This window comes from Microcaecilia unicolor, chromosome 8, assembly GCF_901765095.1.
Source record: "Microcaecilia unicolor chromosome 8, aMicUni1.1, whole genome shotgun sequence".
Taxonomy (NCBI): domain Eukaryota; kingdom Metazoa; phylum Chordata; class Amphibia; order Gymnophiona; family Siphonopidae; genus Microcaecilia; species Microcaecilia unicolor.
Window position 1 is genome coordinate 145,771,474 of NC_044038.1, and position 20,454 is coordinate 145,791,927.

Below are 20,454 nucleotides of genomic sequence, written 5' to 3' on the forward strand. Positions count from 1 at the left end.
TAACCTGACTGCTGCAGGCCAGCCTTGTCCAACTGCTAGAAACTGTGCTGCTGAGTCAAGGGACCAGGCCAGAGCCCGGAAAGAGTTGCTGCTGAGCTGAGAGACATTCATGTATGCTGTGGACCTGCAGGAGAAGGTCACCCGAGGACACTGTTATGTTTACAAAACTAGCTTTGAGTATTGTCTCCTCCCTTCCTGTGAAGTGAATAGGAGCCCATACTGGACACCTTTAATAAATATTTGCTTCCACCGTAATTTGTTGTGTGCGTGTGGCTTGTTTTATCTGGCTCCATGGCCCATCATTGCTCGTTATCACAGGGCCCTTTTACTAAGCTGACACCTAATGCAGTTTAAATTGACATACTGAGGAACGTGGTCAGGCATCCTGTGGTATCAATTTAGCGTGTGCTAATCCACGGGCTAAAAAAATTTCTATTTTGTTTGGGAAGGGCATGTCAGGGGGCATTCTTGCACTAACCAGATAGCACAGGGTTACCACGTGAGCCCTTACCACCTACAAAATGGGCAGCTGTAAGTGCTCCTGTGGTAATTTTTTTAAATAGCCATGCACTAATGGTAACATTAGCGCACAGCCATTAATAGAAAATTAAATGGAAAATCTGCAATTTTACGGCTGTGGCAAAAATAGCCTTAGCACGAAGAAAAATGCCTGTGCAAGGGTGTGCTAAGGCCACTTTTTGCTGCATCTTAGTAAAAGGGCCCCTAAGTTTGTACCTGATGCAATCAAAGATTAGGCGACTTGCCCAACAGCACAAGGAGCAGCAGCAGGATTTGAACCTGGCTTGCCTTGTTGTCAGCTTTATCTACTAGACTACTTCTCCTCTCCACATGTAAATATCATTATTTGAAAGGAATAATAGCACCTACTTGACAGAATTACCCCCTCTGGGTGGCAGCTGGAATAAATAGATCCTTGGTAATGTGAAAAGGAAAGATTAGACAGACTAGCTGGGCTTCTCCTACCAAATTACTCTGTCGTGCAGGTGCTTTGTGCACAACGTACTTTACCTCACAGACTTTAGTACGTTTCTGAGATATACCGACTCCTATGGAAAGAGAGTGAGGATGGACTATCTGTGAGCCTCACATCATTTCTTACTGTGATGCTCATTGGGAAGAGAGAAATGGCAATGCCAGAATCTACTGTGGAAGGCATTTTCGATATGACGTCTAAGCCCAACAGAAAAACGTCTATCCTTTTTTTTTTTTTTCAAAAATTGCTTATTGCTAGATGTTTTTGTGCTCTGTGTGTTTAACTTTTTGGTCCATTTTTGAAAAAAAAAATGTCCAAGTGAAAAATGCACAAAATCAAGCCATTGGGATGTAGGAGGAGCCAGTACTCTTAGTTGATGGGCTACACAGATATCCCAGGAGAGCAATGAGGCACCCTTGGAGGCACTGCAATGGACTTCAAATAAATGGTCTTAGGTACACATCTCACCGTTGCTCCCTTATCTCGTCTGCTGAGCCTCCCAAAAGCCACTACCCCCAGCTGTACACCACTATAATAGCCCTTATGAATGAAGGGGGCACCTATATGTGGGCGCCCCTCGCAGGACATCCTGCCCTTAACATGCCCCTTTGTGATTTTAACACACTTCTGAGGGACTTTATAGAAAAACATCATTTGGACGTTTTTGTGCGAAAAACGGAGTGGCCTAGTGGTTTGGTCCTGGGGCACTGAGGAACTGAGTTAGATTCCCACTTCAGGCACAGACAGCTCCTTGTGACTCTGGGCAAGTCACTTAACCCTCCATTGCCCCATGTAAGCCGCATTGAGCCTGCCAAGAGTGGGAAAGCGCGGGGTACAAACATAAAAAAAACCCCAAAAACGTCCAAATGCAGATTTGTGCCACTTTTTTGGATGTTCTTCTGTTTTGAAAATGAGCCCCATAGTCTGGTCTCCTAATGTTATTCCTGTCTAAAGAACCTGCAAATCACTGTTAATCATTCCCTCAACACTATTTTCTTGGAGGATATTTAGGAGAACATAAACACGACATCCGATTGGTATTTATCCCATTAGATACCTCTTCTAATTACTCACATTAGTGAAACAATGTATACTACCCTGGAAAAGAACAAAAATTAAACATTAACTATTTTCCAAGGCAGAATATTGAGCTCCTGACCCTGGCCATCTGGTATGTTTTTGATGTGTCCTGAAGATAATAATTAAACTGATATCCATAGCTGCTGACCAATTCAAAGGCCAGTTCTAGCCAGTAAGGTTTTAAACTCTCGTTTGACCAATCTGCAAATTTGCAATCTTTTATTATTCTGCAAATGAGCTGACAAGCTGGAACTTAAATCCCAAAATCTGTACAGATGAATGTTTGAAAGCCAGTTTGAATTGTGTCATCAAAATTTGAGTAACAATATTAGGACTCCAATGCTGAACACTTTGATCTAAGCTTTGAACAGTGCTCACCTCCAACAAGTTTAGCTAATAATTTCCCATGGGGGAATTCAGTGCAACTGCACAATGCAAATTTGTGCATAATTCCACTCTGTGTCATAGCTCACCAACCTTCCCACAGAATTTGCGCTTCAGTCTAGATCAAAAGGGAGCAAGAGCCAGAGAGAACCCTCCCCAGCTTGTCAGTCCCACCTGACCCTACCACTGCTGTCTTCCTGCCAGTGGCATAGCCACAGGTGGGCCTTGGTGGGCCATGGCCCACCCACTTAGGGCTCAGGCCCACCCAACAGTAGCACACGTTTTGTGGTAGCTGGTGGAGCCCAAGCTCCACCAGCTGAAGACTTCCCCCTGATGGTAATGAAAACGCTGCTCTCCATAATACTGGCACCTGTGCATGCTCAGTTTTCAGCACATGCCTGCTGCAGACTGCCAAGGTAGAAAGAAGCATTTTCCCACCAACTGGGATATTTTTTGGTGGTGGTGTGGGGAAAGGGGGGAGAACACTTGGTGCCCACCCACTTCTTGCCTAGGCCCACCCAAAATCTGTTGCCTTGTTACATCCCTGCTTCCTGCACTGCTCTGGAATAGCCAACTTGTTCTGACACAGTGCAAATCCCAGCTTGTCTGAGCCACGTAGTGCCAGTATTCTTGCACTGTTCTCACAGAAGTAGGACTAGGAGTTCAGCTCCAATGTACAGGCACCTCATGGCTCAGATAAACTGAAAGCTGCATGGTGTCCAAATGTACCAACTGTTCTAGAGTGGGTCAGGAAGACGTGTGATAAATCACTGTGAATGAACAGTTGTCTGCTTGTTTCTTTGGGGCGATGGGGAGGGTGGGAGCAGGGTGAGCTTAATCATGAGGCAAACTAGGCTGTTGCCTGGGGAGGCAGCATCTCAGAGGTGGCAAAAAGCAACTGCAGTGAAGTAAAAAAAACTATACGTTCCTGATGGCCAAACTCACTCAAAGAACCAGCAATGCAGGAAGGGTGGCCGACGTTCAGATACTCTATTTACTTGGCTAAATGTCTGTAAAAAATTGAGGGCCCGATGTTCAGCAAGACCATACTCAGATTTTCAGCAGTATTGTGCTGGAAATCTCTAGAGATAAACCCTGCTGCTATTTGGATAGTGCTAGGGCAGTCTGGGAGTTAGCCAGATTCTAGTGACATGCAAATAATTACCCAGGCAACTATCCGGATAGCAAAAAAAAGCTGTAAAAGTGCTGAATATCACCATTATCGAGGTGTCTCCCAGCTCCACCCATTATATCTGGATACTGGCGCCGAATATCTGGCTTTAAATAAAGCCAGGGGCTGGAATTTAAAACAAACACTGAACACCGAGGCTGAATATTAGGCTGTGCCTTCATTATGTATATCTATCTACCTATATCTATTACATATATATAAAAAGTTAATTATTTAAAAATAGGCAGATCATTATTCAAAAAGCACTTATCCAGATAATAGCACCTGTTCTCTAGGTAAGTGCTGCTGACTGGGATATTCAGAAACAATGTCCCAATAGAGCCTCAGAATATCCTTATAGACTGCCTTGCATTGTGCTACTAGCCGCCAGGTTGGGCACAAAACTTATCCAAATAGTGGCAGTAGTCTGTCTTTTTGTTTATTTGGATTTTGCTCACACTGTTTTTTCAATAGTAACTCAAGGTGAGTTACATTTAGGTATACTGGATATTTCCCTGTCCCTGGAGGGCTCACAATCTAATTCTGAACTGGAGGTACTAGAGGGTTGAGGTGCCTAAGACCACGAGGAGCAGCAGTGAGATTTGAACTGGCCACCTTTGGATGTCAATGCCTTGCTCTAACCACTACGCCATACCTCCACTCCTGCTCTCTCCTATCTGCTTATTTGGATAACAAAGGACAAATAAAAGGTTACCCAAAGTTATCTAGATATCAGATGCAATATTGACACAATCTGCCTAATTTCTAGCACTTATTCTAAATCTCAAAATGAGCAAACTTAAGGATACTCATACTCTATACGCTAATCAAATCTAATCCTAAGTATATTCTACAGCATGTTGTCTTCTTTTTACTTGGAGGAAAAGCCTCACGTATCGTGATGTGACTCCAGGATTTGCAGTTATACTGTCATACACTTATGGAGTACTCACTAGCATCGTTGGCATAAAAACCTCCAGTATGTTTATTTTACTTAATTCTATCATGTATCAAATCCAGAGTTAAGTGTGATATTCAAATAGTTTGACTTATCTTAGCAGTCATCACGTATCCACAGACCCTGAAGGAGGTTGTGGACAGTACTAGACTGGATGACTACTAAGATAAGTCAAACTATTTGAATATCACACTTAACTCTGGATTTGATACATGATAGAATTAAGTAAAATAAACATACTGGAGGTTTTTATGCCAATGATGCTAGTGAGTACTCCATAAGTGTATGACAGTATAATTTCTAGCACTGTCAGCCTTATCTAGATACTCAGCACCAGCCACTATCTGGATAGTTCTGCTGAATATCCAGAAATCGTTTTGACTGCTGCAGCCAGTGTTAAAATAAAATGCTGATTGCAGAGGCTGAATACTGACCTGATGATGTGCAATTATACATTTTTACAGTATTGTTTTTTTCTTTTTAAATATTTATAGTAGTTTTTAACAACATTTTTACAAGTCATTCACTTGTTAACAGAAACACAGCTGTAGAAAAATATCAATAAGAAAAAATTATTGTCACAAAAATTAAATTACATCAGCTTCCTTAGACCACATGTGGAGGGGCATAATCGAACGCCCATCTCCATGGGCGTCTATCTCCGAGAACGGGTACGTGAAGGGGCGGGACAAACCATATTTTCGAAAAAAATGGGTGTCCATCTTTTTTCCGATAATACGGTTTGTGCCAGCCAAATGCATCGGATTTGTGCGGATTTGAGCTGGGCAGTATCGTTTTTCAGCGATAATGGAAACCAAAGGCGCCCAGCTCAAAAACGACCAAATCCAAGGCATTGGGTCATGGGAGGGGCCAGGATTCGTAGTGCACTGGTCCCCCTCACATGCCAGGACACCAACCGGGCACCCTAGGGGGCACTTGTAACAATTAAAAAAAAAGCAAACTACCTCTGAAGTCCATAGCTCCCTTCCCTTGGGTGCTGAGCCCCCCAAATCCCCCCCTCAAAACCCACTCGCCACAACTCTACACCATTACCATAGCACTTATGGCTGAAGGGGGGCACCTAGATGTGGGTACAGTGGGTTTTGGGGGCGGTTTGGAGCGCTCCCATTTACCACCACAAGTGTGATAGGTAGGGGGGGATGGGCCTGGGTCCACCTGGCTGACGTCCACTGCACCCACTAACAACTGCTCCAGGGACCTGCATACTGCTGAGATGGAGCTGGCATATAGGCTGGAAAAAAAAGGTTTTAAAGTTGGGGTTTTTTTGGGTGGGAGGGGATTCCCTCCGGTGGTCATGTGGTCATTTAGGGCACTTTTTTGGGACTTATTCATGAAAAAAAGGGTCAAAAAAAAGTGACCCAAATTTGCGCTAAAAACGCCTTTCTTTTTTCGATTATTGGCCAAGGACGCCCATCTCTCTTCGGCCGATAAACACACCCCAGTCACGCCTTCACCACACCTCTGACATGCCCCCGTCAACTTTGGCCGTTTCCGCAACAGATTGCAGTTGAAGACGCCCAAAATCAGCTTTCGATTATACCGATTTGGGCGCCCACGGGAGAAAGACACCCATCTCCTGATTTGGGTCGAAATATGGGCATCTTTCTCTTTTGAAAATAAGGCGGATAGTGGAGGACGTGAAATAGAAACTAACATAGGAGTATAATAGGAAAATTTCAATAACTTTAAAGGCTACGTGTGGTGCCTCTAATTTTTCTTTATCCAACATTATTTTATCTTTTTCAAATCTAGAAATGCTTTCAATTGTTCAGGTGTATAAAATATATATTTTGTCTCTCCAAAATCGTGTCAAACATTTGCATGGATAGGCAAGGAAGAATCTACCCCCGAGTTCCAATACTTCATGCTTCATAGACAAGAAAATCTTTCTCCTTTCTTGAGTTGTTTTAGTAACGTCTGGATAAATCCAAATTTTTCCACCCCGAAAAGGTTTTTTGGAGTATTTAAAATAGAGTCTTAGAATAGCATTAAGGTCTTGTTCAAATACAAAGAAGACTAGTAATGTGGTTCTCTCCGTAGCGTTTTCTATCGATTGTTCCAGAATAGCAGATATATTATTCAAGTCAATAGTTTCTCCCCCACCTTTGAAGTCCCCTTCATTTTTTCCAGGCTTTTTAGGAAGATAATAAATCTTATTGATCAGGGGAACAGCATCTTGAGGTATTACATTTTTACAGTATTGTTCTCAGAAAAGTAACCTGCGCTGGGGTGATCATGACTGTTGCATTTGCCGGGGAGGAGGCAAGGCTTAAGGTTTGCCTAGGGCACTTTATACCTTTGCTCTGGCCTTGGAGTGGGGGGAGGGAAGTAGACATCTGCATGGGAACGGGGACTGTGGGAATCCCGTGAACACACGGGGATGGAAGAATTTGCCTTGGGAATGCTGCAGGAGTGTAGTCAAAATCTCTGTGACTCAAGAATGAGGCTTGGAATGCACTGAGGGAGGCAACTGGAGCAGGGGAGTAGCCACGGGCGGGCCTGGACAGGCCCAGGCCCAGCCACTTTCCCTCCACGCCTGCCTATTCAACATCCTGCTGCTGTCACTGCCTTTTCTCCTACGGCTCCGCCGGGTCCGGGAAGCAGCTTTCAGCAGCGTTGCCTGCCTGCCTTTTAAAATAATTCGTCTCCACAGGCTCCGCTGCACTTACTTCTTCACTCGTCGCAAAGCGCTGCCGTTCGCACAGGCAGCTCCGCTCCCCTTTGCCGCGTCCATCTGGCCCTACGTATCCACTACAGGAAGTGGATCAGAGAGGGCCGGATGGACACGGCAAAGGGGAGCGGAGCTGCCTGTGCGAACGGCAGCGCTTTGCGACGGGCGAAGTAAATGCAGCGGAGCCTGGGGAGATGAATTATTTTAAAAGGCAGGCAGGCATGCAGGCAACGCTGCTGAATGCTGCTTCCCTCCACGCTGGTGACTGGCGCAGGGATGAGACTTCTCAAGCCTTGGGGGCCTCCTGAAGATTCTTCAGCTGGCAGGACCTGGAGATCCCCACCAGCCCAGGTATTTATCTTTATGGGAGGGGGATGGACAGAGAGGAAATATGTGGGTCATGCCCACCCAGTCCACCCAAAAATTGAGGTCTGGCTACGCTACTGAACTGGAGTACCAGAATGAGGCTCAGAACATACAGAGAGGCAGCTGGAGTGCCAAAATGAGGCTTGGAACACTCATTGGTTGAATAGTGAATACCATCCAAAAAACTATGGGGTGGGGGGAAGGGGTGAAACAAGTAAACAATAGCGTTGATTCCTGTGGGTACAGGTGGAGATGAGTGGGGATGGAATGGATCTTAGCAGGTGCGGGTGGGTAGGGGTTAGATTTCTGTCCTCGTGCAACTCTCTAAAGGGAAGCAGAAAACTGGCTGTCTGAGGGGGGAAGAGGTGAGCTGGGAGGGAGTTGCAGGCTGACGGGCTGTTTTGGAGTTAGGGCAGGCTAACTATTGGGAGAAGAGGAGACTGAAGGAACAAGCATGGGAGGCAGAGGGAGTGAGAAAGTGAAGGTGACCAAAGCAGGCATGAGTGGTCCATATGGATGGACATCTAGGCTGACAATGATCAAAAGTAAATGTGGGTGCTAGAGGCCATTAGCGCCGTACTAGCACCCAAATTTACCAGCGCAGAAGGATCAGAGGGGTCTAGAGCAGCATACAATGAGCACACCAGGCCTTGGCACAGATTGCATGCAAATGTAATCAAGCTCATTTAAAAATCAGGTCATTTTGTATTCCTCTCCAATGATCAGAAAAGAGTGCCCAAAACAAATATGCCTTACTGCAGTAAAAATAACGGCAGGTCCAAGCAGGCGTTATGGTGTTAGATGAGAGGATTTCCCATGATTCTCATGCTTCTCTCACGATTCATTCTGCAAAACAGGGGCGTAGCTATGTGGGGCCACGGAGGCATGTGCCCCCACAGATTTAGCCCTGGCCCCCTCTACTTTCGACCTCCGCCGCCAGGTACCTTTGCTGGTGGGGGTTCCCAATCCCCGCCAGCCGAAGTCCTCTTCAGCGCCGGTCTCCGGCGCATTCGCTGATCTGTTTCTGTGAGTCCTGATGTCCTGCAGGACGTCAAGAGTCAAGACTCACAGAAACAGATCAGCAAACGTGCTGGAGACCGGTGCTGAAGAGTTCGGCTGGCAGGGGTTGGGGACCCCCGCCAGCAAAAGGTACCTGGTGGTGGCAGTAGGGGGGGGGCTAAAATGTGCCCCCTCACCTCGGGCTCTGGACTCCCCCTCCCGCCGAGGTCTGGCTATGCCTCTGCTGCAAAATCTACAGGTTTTGATTGCTTTTGGAAGCAGAAGGAAGCCCGTGCAAGCTTGAGAAACAGCAAACACGAAGGTGAAGCATACATTGGCGCTCTTGTCTTGTGTCTAAATTTAAAGCGGCCATGGTTTTTAAAAACAAAAAACAAAGCACATATTGGCCTCTGTTACTTGCATCTAAATATAAGCATTGTGTACTTCACGTTCGGGTTTTACCAGGTGCAAGCGCACAGGAGCTGAGCTTACCACTGAACTGTTCTGCGCACACACCATGCACAATCCTCCGGCAGAAATCCCTAATGCTCAAAGCTATGAGCATGCCTATATTTGTATCTCATTAGCTTTGAGCATTAGGGCGCTGTTCTGTGCTGTTCCAGCGCTATTTTTATGGCACCTGATATCTGTTCCCTGGTGTTTGAGATTTTAATTTGACAATTCGTGCAGCCTGTTAGGAGTTCTGACCTCTTAAAACTACTGCCAGATCACAAATATTGACAGCTGATAAAAACTGACACTGAGCACAGATCAAAGATCTCAAGCTTAACAGAGTAAAAGTCCAAAACCCTAGAATCTCTAGTTATGGTGCATTATTATAGACCTCCTAGGAGAATTCTGCACCACCATCTAAAAATATTGCACACAAAAGAAACGATGTTTTTCTGTTTTGTTAGTACTCAAAGACAGTAATAATAGTGTCCTTTTGACAAACTGTTACAGAATTTTTATTTAATTTTTTGCCATGAATTCCCACAGGAACAAAATAATATTGCAGAAAATAGGTAGCTGAAGCACACAGAAGGGTGTTACAACCTCCCCGTACCAGACTTTTCTTTTAATGCAAGGTTTATCCATAACGCTTTGAAATTTCACATATTTTGCAGCTGTATGTTGGATGTCATTGAGTGTCTGGAAGGTGGGAGAATGGCCTATTGGTTACAGCAGCAAATTAAGAAACAGATAACCCAGAGTTCAAATCCTGCTTCTCCCACTGATGCTCCTCGTGACCTCATGCAAGTCACTTCACCCTCTCATGCAACAGAAAAATAACTTGTGTACCTGTTTGTGATGTCTTTTGAGCTTGGATTTGGAAAAGGTAAGTAAAAAATCCAAAACTGAAGAGAGGAAAACCCTTTGGAACTAAGCACATCTGTATCATTGCACTAACATGCATGTGCATATGAAGTTTATTTGTGAGCTCCTAAAAACATGCATTTGTATTTATTTGGATTTTGCTCACACCTTTTCAGTGGTAGCTCAAGGTGAGTTACATTCAGGTACACTGGGTATTTCTCTGCCCCTGGAGAGCTCACAATCTAATTTTGTACTTGAGGCAATGGAGGGTTAGGTGACTTGAATGAGATCACAAGGAGCAGTGGTGGGATTTGAACCAGCCACTGCTGGATGTCAAGACTGGTGCTCTAACCAGTAGGCTACTCCTCCACATCATTTTTCATATGACTATGAGCGCATGCTTTATAATTTAGTACTTAAGCACATCTGTGCAGTTAACTCTGAACGAATATATTTTAACGTTAATTTTGGTGCCTGGCTGCCATGATACTTTTGAAAGGGAAGGAAAAAAGAATGATGTTACAATCAACTGAGGTTCAGTGAGAAAGGGAGTCAATGGCAGGGCACTTCAACTTTTTAAGGACTAGGTCATACCACTCCTTAATTACAGGGAATTTTACATGAACATTACTGAAATTTTAGGATTTATTTGGCTGAATGTAAACAAATCTACTCAACTATTGGATGACAGCTAAAAACTCTGTTACAGTAATTTCCACTTGTACCATGTGTTGTCCAGTCCAAGGGGCCTGGCTGAATGTTGTGAAATACTTATTTTTCCTATGCGAAGGAGATCAGCACACGTGCTTGACCAGGCATTCTGTTTCTATCAGAGCACTTAGTGCTGCATTGCAATACCGTTTTGTAAAGTGCATGATTCATGTATGCACAGTCTTTCTGAAGACCATAGAACTTTTTTTGCCAGCTGTATAATCCCCTTCTCACTTCATATCATCAGACTCCTGAGGCAGGCACACTTGTGCCAAAACGCGATGCAGTGTCGAGTCTTGAGTTTTGATTTTGAATAGTGTGCATTGTTAAAATTTTTATCTGTTGATCCTGTGGTCTTGTCCAGCCACCCTTCGTTTCCCAGTTTCTTGTGTGTGGTGAAATACTTTTGTCACATGTGGCCTCTCAGAGTTGTACTTCCATTGTCTTTTCCTTAGTCCATCGCTATGTATTTGTATGAGAGGATTTCATGTTACAACTTGTTCCATTCACCAAACACATCTGAATGATTCATATGACCCATCTCACCAAGCAGAAATGAGAAAGCAATGGAGTCAGTGACAGAACACAATTCCCACGAGTGGGAAGCTGTTTATAACTCAGTTACATGCAAGATGTTATTAATATCCTTTACTGCTCATCTAAAAATGGTGTATGGGAGATGCCTCCTCCTGAAAAAAACGTATTTGGAGTTTTCCCTAAAACATAAATGAGAGAGAGGGAAGGAGAGAAACAAGATATAGAGATGGACAGGAAGGAAAAGATAAATAGCAAGTATGAGAGAGAAATTAAAGGGGAAGACAAGGAACAAGTCATTATGAAACACAGCACAGTGAGAGAAAAGAGAAACAGGGAAAACAAATGTGAAAGACTAGAAAACCAATACTATATAAATTTGCCCTCAACAGTAACCAAGGAATTGCCTATAAATCACTTATTAAAGAAAGGAAAACCTCAACTGCCAGGGATGCCTTCAAAAGATTGAAAGACTGAAAAAAATATTTTGATGGATTCCTCCTGAGGCAGATATGAAACAAGGGGGGCCCTTGTCAGGGAGTTACATTGTGCTACAGTTGATCTACTTTTGGAGTTAACCTTTGCTGAAATTCATAAGTTACGGAGACCATCTGGGTGGATAAGCTAAGTAGTATTTTCTTCTGTGCACATGTAGAGACTGCACTTTTTCAGTATTTTGATACATTAACCTTGTGGAATATTGTTCTAATGTATTTTTTGTTACAAAATTCCTCAGTTTTTTTGGCTACAATAGTTTTTTCCTCAATTTGGAGTTGTTTTCTATTATGGCTTGTTTCAGAGCCCAACACCATACTCCTCGCCCAGTTGGCCGTGGAGGTGGTGTTGGGCTACTACTTTCACCCTCTTGTAGATTTCAACCTTCTACCTCAGTCTCACTGTTTTTCTTCCTTCAAAGTCCACTCCATCAGTCTATTTGCTCCTCTACCTCTCCGAGTAGCAGTCATTTATCGACCCCCTGATAAGTCCCTTTCTTCTTTTCTCACTGACTTTGATGCTTGGCTTTCCTTCTTTCTTGAACCTTCATCTCCTTCCCTCATTCTTGGGGATTTTAACATTCATGCTAATGATCCCTCTGACTCTTATGCTTCGCAGTTTCTTGCTTTAACATCCTCTTTCAATCTTCAACTGTGCTCCACTGCCCCCACTCACCAGAACAGCCACTGTCTTGATCTTATCCTCTCCTCAAACTGCTCACTCTCCAGTTTCTGTGCCTCAACTCTTCCCCTCCCTGACCATCATCTGATAACTTTCCCGTCCAATCTTAACCAATACATTTAGGAATCTTCAGGCTATTGACCCTTCTACTCTGTCCTCCAATGTTTCAAATCTCTTCTCTACCACTATGTTATCTAAGTCTGTCAATGAGGCTGTCTCTTCCTATAATACTATTCTCTCCTCTGCTCTGGATACTCTCGCTCCTCTCATTCCCCGTTCTGTAAAACGTACCAAACCCCAACCTTGGCTGACCTCTAGAATCCTCTACCTACGTTCCTGTGCCCGCTCTGCCGAACGCTTTTGGCTGAAATTCCGTGCCCATGCTGACTTCATACATTTCAAATTCTTGCTGACCTCCTTCCAGTCTGCTCTTTTACTTGTCAAACAGGACTATTATATCCAGTTGACTAATTCTCTTGGCTCAAACCCTCGTCGTCTCTTTGCCACACTGAACTCTCTCCTCAAAGTGCCTTCACCTCCAACCCCCCCTTCACTTCCCCCCCAGACTCTGGCTGAGTTCTTTCATGATAAGGTTCACAAGATTAAACTTGAATTCTCAACCAGGTCACCTCCACCTCTCCTTCCCTTAGTCCATTCTCTCAACCCTCCAACCCCTGCCTCCTTTTCTTCCTTTTCTAAAATCACTGAAGAGAAACTACACATCTTCTTTCCTCCTCGAAACTAACTACCTGTTCCTCTGATCCTATTCCCACCCATCTACTTAACACTATCTCTCCTACTGTCATCCCGTTTATCTGTCATATCCTCAATCTTTCACTGTCCACTGCGACTGTTCCTGATGCCTTCAAACATGCCGTAGTCACACCACTCCTTAAAAAACCTTCATTGGACCCTACCTGTCCTTCCAACTATTGCCCCATCTCCCTCCTCCCTTTCCTATCCAAGATACTTGAACATGCTGTTCACCACCGTTGCCTTGACTTTCTTTCATCTCAAGCTATTCTTGATCCACTTCAATCTGGCTTTCGCCTCCTTCATTCAACTGAAACAACGCTTGCTAAAGTCTCCAATGATCTGTTCCTAGCCAGATCCAAACGTCTCTATTCTATCCTCATCCTTCTCGATCTATCTGCTGCTTTTGACACTGTTGATCACAGCCTACTCCTTGATACGCTTTCCTCACTTGGATTTCAGGGCTCTGTTCATTCCTGGTTTTCTTCTTATCTCTCCCAGCGTACCTTTAGTGTATACACTATTGGATCCTCTTCTATTTCTATCACACTGTCAGTTGGTGTACCTCTTCTCTTCTCCATCTATACTTCTTCCCTTGGTACTCTGATCTCATCCCATGGTTTTCAGTATCATCTTTAGGCTGATGACTCCCAGATCTACCTCTCCACACCAGAAATCACAGCCAAAACCCAGGCCAAAGTATCAGCCTGCCTGTCTGACATTGCTGCCTGGATGTCTCAGCGCCATCTGAAACTAAACATGACCAAGACTGAGCTTCTTATTTTCCCCCCTAAACCAACCTCTCCTCCTCCCCCATTCTCTATTTCTGTGGATAACACTCTCATCCTTCCTGTCTCATCAGTTCGTAACCTTGGGGACATCTTCGACTCCTCCCTCTCCTTGTCTGCACATATTCAACAGGCTGCTAAAATCTGTCGTTTCTTTCTCTATAATATCAGCAAAATTCGCCCTTTCCTTTCTGAACACACTACCAGAACCCTCATCCACACTCTTATTACCTCTCACTTACACTATTGCAACTTGCTTTTCACAGGTCTCCCACTTAGCCATCTCTCTCCTCTTCAATCTGTTCAAAATTCTGCTGCACGACTAATATTCCGCCAGGGTCGTTATGCTCATATTAACCCTCTCCTCAAGTCACTTCACTGGCTTCCTATCCGTTTCCGCATACAGTTCAAACTCCTCTTATTGACCTATAAGTGCATTCACTCTGCAGCTCCTCAGTACCTCCTGCAGCACTCTCATCTCTCCCTACATTCCTCCCCGGGAACTCCGTTCACTGGGTAAATCTCTCAAATCTGCACTCTTCTCCTCCACCGGTAACTCCAGACTCCGTTCCTTTTATCTTGCTGCACCATATGCCTGGAATAGACTTCCTGAGCCGGTACGTCAAGCTCCATCTCTGGCCTTCTTCAAATCTAAGCTAAAAGTCCACCTTTTTGATGCTGCTTTTAACTCCTAACCCTTATTCACTTGTTCAGAACCCTTATTTTATCATCCTCACCTTAATATTCCCTTATCTCTTGTTTGTCCTGTTTGTCTGTCCTAATTAGATTGTAAGCTCTGTCAAGCAGGGACTGTCTCTTCATGTTCAAGTGTACAGCACTGCGTACATCTAGTAGTGCTTTAGAAATGATAAGTAGTAGTAGTAGGACTGATGAAACCCGTGATAAAAGCTGTTTAAGGGAAGGCCATCTTTGTAGGCATCCCTGGCAGTTGAGGTTTCCTTTCTTTAGTATATGATTTACAGGCAATTTCCTTGGTTAATGTTGAGGGCAAATTATACAGTATTGGTTTCATATTATATTTTTGCTCTTCAGTATGTTTTTAAATGTTAAAGACTAGAAAAGCAAGATTCAGTGAACAATCTTAGGCTGTAAACAGTATTGCATTGAAAGGACCACCAAAATGCTACCTCACAACTTTTTTGCTAACTTTGTTCTCTCCCTTCTCGATTCCCCTTCATCGTCAAATCTGAATACTAATTAAATCTTATACTTGGTATAAAATCCTAGGGCTGGGAATTCAGAGAGTAATGTTCATTTGTGAATATGACCAACACATCTTTAATGAATTTCAAGTTGTATTTAAAAAAATGTTCACTCTCCCTTCCTCTAGTCGCTCTCCCTATTTTTTCCCTTCTTCAACTTTGTTCACTCCCCTCCCCCCCACACTCTCTAAGCTAAATTCTAGTCTTGTTTGCAGAGAGATATTAAGATAAATAGAAGCAATGTGTACGTTCTAGCCTGCTTGCTTTCCCTCATACTTGTTTGCTCTTCCCTGGCTGCCAAGTATATCTCACAGTTTCACCTTAAGAAGCATAGAGCAGTTTTAAAATCCTTCCTCCTCTCACGTGGACCTGTCTCACCTAAGATATAGCTTCTCTATACTGAGTCCTAGTGTTCTACTTCAGTGCTTCTCAACCCAAGTGTGGTACACCCAGTGTGTCAGGTTTTCAGGATATCCACTGGTAGATCTGCATACCAAGAAGGCAGTGCATGCAAATCTATTCCATGCATAGTCATTGTGGATATCCTGAAAACCTAACTGGCTGAGTGTGTCCCGAGGAGTGGGTTGAGAACCACGGCTGAGGGGAGATATGATAGAGGTCTATAAAATAATGAGTGGAGTGGAACAGGTAGATGTGAATCGCTTGTTTGTCCAAAAATACTAGGACTAGGGGGCACGCAATGAAGCTACAAAGTAGCAGTGCTGTAGCGAGGGCGGCTGACACCCGGGGCGGGTCGCCGCTGCGCACCCCCCCTCCGGGTGCAGCACAGCGCACCCCCCCGGAGCGCATTCTTACCACTGGCGTAGGAAAGGGGATGGGTGGGAGGGCCGCTCCGCCCCAAGTGCACGTCGCTGGGAGCTGCATCAGTTCCGCTGGTTCCCTGCTCTCTCTGCCCCGGAACAGGAAATAACCTGTTTCGGGGCAGAGAGAGCAGGGAACCAGCGGAGCCGACACCCCCCCAGCGGCGTGCACCCAGGGCAGACCGCCCCACCCCTTCCTGAAAAGTAGTAAATTTAAAACAAATCAGAGAAAATATTTCTTCACTCAACGTGTAATTAAACTCTGGAATTCATTGCCAGAGAAAGTAGTAAAAGCGGTTAGCTTACTGGGGTTTAAAAAAAGGTTTGGATGGCTTCCTAAAGGAAAAATCCATAGACCATTATTAAAATGGACTTGGGGAAAATCTACTGCTTATTTAAGCAGCATAAAATGTATCGTACTATTTTGGGATCTTGCCAGGTACTTGTGACCTGGATTGGCCACTGTTGGAAACAGGATGCTGGGCCCGATGGACCTTCAGTCTGCCCCAGTATGGCAATACTTATGTACTTACGTACTCACAGAGGGCCACAACCCAGTCAGGCTTTCAAGACTTCTACAATGAAATATGCATGGCATTGATGTGCATGTACTCCTTCCACTGTATGTAAGTAGATCTCATGCATACTCATTGTGGAAATCTTGAAAACTCAACTGGGTTGTGGCTCTTGAAGACCATGGTTGCCCACACCCTGACCTATTGAGTATATCAAACCAGCAATTTCATGAAATAAAAAAAACATGAATAATAATTTAGGAGTTCAAATACATGTAATTTAAAAGAGAAACAAAAACAGAATAAACTACAATAAATGCTGATAAATACCAACAAATATTAAAACACCAAATATTTATGGGGCTAGGAGGCACGATATAATAAAGTACAGTTAGAAAACCATCATTCTCTCTGTGCTTGTTTATCAAGATATTGTTTGTAAATGTTTTACTTTTGTTGCTGTATTTATGGCATGTCATACTCCATTTAATAAAAATATATTAAAAATAAAGAATAGTAATTTAGGGGATTGTTACTGCAGGTGACCCAGGTACAATCTCACACTCCATTTTCTAAGCCTGGGATACAGGTTCTTTTCTCTGAAATACTAACACCTCAGCAGAGGGTAGAAGGAATGAGAAGTTGATGCTTGCTGTAAGAAATGGAGGGTTGTCACCAGTGGTATAGCCAGACATGAATTTTGTGGGAGCCAATGAATAACGAGTATCCCCTTTCTGTTTCCTTCCCTCCCTCCACCCCATATCGACATTAAAATTAATGCTTTAGCTGGCAGGGATCCTTAAGATGCACCAGCTGAAAAAAATCTGGAATCTGCTCCAGGTCAGATAAAGCATGGCCATCAGTGCAGCACTTCGACTGCGAGGCTGGTATCACAAGCATGCTCAGTGTTTGTGGGGCACGAATGGTGCACTCAGTTGCTGTGTGGGCCTGAGGCAAAAATGGAGGGGCCCAGTCCACTTGTGGTTATGCCTCCGGTTGTCACTAACAGCGGTGTGACAAGCAAAATCTAATATACTGGCATAGTAGTGAAAGCAGCTCACTGGGACGTCCTTACCTGTCCATATTCTCTCTCAATTGCAGCTCTCTGCTTACTGAAACTTCTAGAAGGAGAAAGGAAAGGAGTGTGAATGTGAGCAAGCATGACAGGAAATCATACTCATGGACATGTCCTTTCAGAAGCTTAAAGCAATCATCGGTTATCAAAATGCTCCAGGACAGCATGAGCGTCCCAGCTTTGCATCCTGGGGCCTGCACTTTCAGCTTTCTATCAAGCTCTTCCCTCCTCCCCCTTTCCCTTTTCACTCAGGGGATGATGTTTAAAAGTCCCTGTTAAAAAAAAACGTGTCCATTTAGATCCACAGTACAAGATATCGATTTTTTTAAATAGTGAGAGCGATGCTCAAAAGAAATCACACGCAAATGAGATTCACATAAATTTAGCAAGCAGCTCAGTAGGGAAAGCAACTAGCACATGCACAGAACAGTCTCTTGGTAAATGTCCATGTTCTGCACATGCCCAGGAATCCCTGTTGTTGTACTGCTCATTTTAATACTAATCAACTCATTGTAATACATTTGCTTATGATTATTGATGCCTGCTACTGCGATCGGTAAGATGGATGCAGAATCACTTTGTGCATTGCTCACTAATAACAAGCATGCTAAACTGGATAGAACCAGTCAAAAATTGGACGTTCCTAGCACGTTAACCTTTGTGCGTTGGCCCCTCATGATCTGAAAGGAGGTAAATATTATGAACACAAAATATATTCATGGGGAATATTCAATAAGGACCTTCCCCATTTTTTGCTTGTGGCAAAATCTTTATTGAATAAAAAGATCTTTAAACTAATGCTTTATTCTAATTTAAAAAAAACATAATATGGAAACAGTTCTGTTCTCCAAAGGGGACAGGAGACTAGGAATGAGAAAAACAAAGCTCCTCCACAAGCTTCAGATCTTCTCTCCCCCCCCCCCCCCCCCCACATGATGACAGCAAAGCTCTTAAGTCTTAACGGACCACTATGAACAGCTAGGTAGATTACAGATTCATTATATAATCCTCTGTTCCTGATTTTCCTGGTTAATGATTGCTTTGGAAGGCTGCATACAAAAACCTAGAGTTAATCCCCACTACTCCTGTACACCATGTCAGAAAAAAGTCCTTTCATTTGGGATTTAGACATGCTCAGGTGACAGGTCTATTGAGACTACATATGGCACTCAGGAGCATCCTGAGCTGGAATTGCGTCTTGGGCAAAACACTCCCTAGTGCCTCCCACCCAACCCTCTGCACTGCAGGAGAGACAATGGACAGGGAGTAATTTTTGTACCCCCATTTCCCTCATGTCCTGTGCAGCTGTACCACCCACAGAGCCCTGGGACAGCCCTGTTGAGGCTACCCAAAAGGGACATGGAGATCATGCCTAAACTTGTCCTAGCATTTCAGTCCAAGCCATTGCTGCTTTAGCTCCATTCAGCCCTTGACAATCGAGGCTAGAACACAGACAATGATGTTATACTAGGAGTGTTGACTTGGGTGAATTAAAGTTTGGAATCCTTACATGCATCCGCAACCCCGTAAACATTTAGAAATGGAACACTTAACATCCCATGTGATTGTTGATACCATTTGTTTTTCTCTCAAATGAACATATCTGTCCTTGTTTCAGCTCTACACCTTTTGAGAAAAGGTTTGTTGTCCACAATCCTAGACAAGTGATGATTTCGCCATCTCTCCATGTTAGAGCATTAAGCTGTGACTCAATCTCCGCTTTCATTTGGCTTTGCTTTCTGTACAAGTATGAATGTGATGCTGTTGCTTTGCCAGTATATCCTGTTAAATTCCAAGTCCCCCACCCCCCCCCTTTACTTCTGGAGCATTGGATCTTATTTACATTCCCTCCTCCGCTGGGAGGCAAATGAGGAGTTCTCACAAAATATTTAACAGAAAAGAATCTGACACCAACATTGACCTAAGATTCCATGAGACTGACATGAAGAGGCCTTCTGCTCCCTTTCCATTTCCTATTCAACAGCGACTATCTTTCACCCAGTTTCTGCTCTATGCTTTGTCAGCCTCCCCATCATTACAAAATATGCAGAACAAGCAATGCAGGACCCAGTCTAGGCTGGCCTGACTGAACCAGGATAAGAAAGCTGCAGTTCAAGAGTTTGTGAACCTATTAGCAAAAGTAATACTTTACCACAAACATTTTTTTATAGCAAAACCATTTTAAATGTGTTTCCTTCTGCCAAAAAAGTGGTTTAAAAATCTATTTATTTTTTCTCTGCTATTTTTTCCTTTACCTAATGTCTTCAAGGAGGTCTGTCTCTTGTTGCTGTTTATTCTGGAGACTAGAAAGCTGCTCTCCAAATCGGACTTTCACCTCCTGAGTCACTTTTACCTGCCAAGAAACAAATTCCGCATCAGTTTCTCAAGGGACACAGAGGATGAGACACCCAAGCTCCAACCTCACTCACAATGCAAGTTAAATGAGCTCTGCATGTGCTCAGACAGAGCGACAGTGAAGTACAGTCAGTTCAATACTAGACAACAGGAAATACTCAAGGATGAGCCAAGTTGCATTGGCAGAGCTGAGTCTAGAACAAACACTGCAAAAAAGGGAATTAAAGACCAAGATTAAAGTGCTTTGGCTGATCTGTGCCTATCTGCAATTTCACTCTGTCATCAAAAACCAGCAGCCCCCAGGCACTGATAAAAGATAAAGTTTCCTCCTAACATGAGCATGCTAAACAGAAGGGCATGCAAATGTGATACAAGATGCAAATACAATGTCACTGATGCCAACTGCATGTGTCTTGTTCTATTCAAATGTTTAGGCTGGTTATTCGCACAGATTTATCCCAATCGACTCTGTACTATACATCTTGTCCCTGTCTATGTATCTGCACTTTGCCCTTTGGCTACACAGCAAGATACTTAATTGG

The 20,454-nt window shown here is 43.8% G+C and overlaps 1 protein-coding gene across 1 annotated transcript in view; it reads right to left on the reverse strand.

Moving 5' to 3' along the window:
- Window positions 1-20,454, reverse strand: part of FCHSD1 (FCH and double SH3 domains 1) — a 151,580-nt gene that overhangs the window by 123,058 nt on the left and 8,068 nt on the right. Inside the window, exons 2-3 of the mRNA XM_030213572.1 lie at window positions 19,813-19,910; window positions 17,558-17,603 (exon numbers count right to left, since the gene is read on the reverse strand). Of these exons, the coding sequence (XP_030069432.1) occupies window positions 17,558-17,603; window positions 19,813-19,910 (144 nt within the window). The remainder of the gene's footprint in view (window positions 1-17,557; window positions 17,604-19,812; window positions 19,911-20,454) is intronic.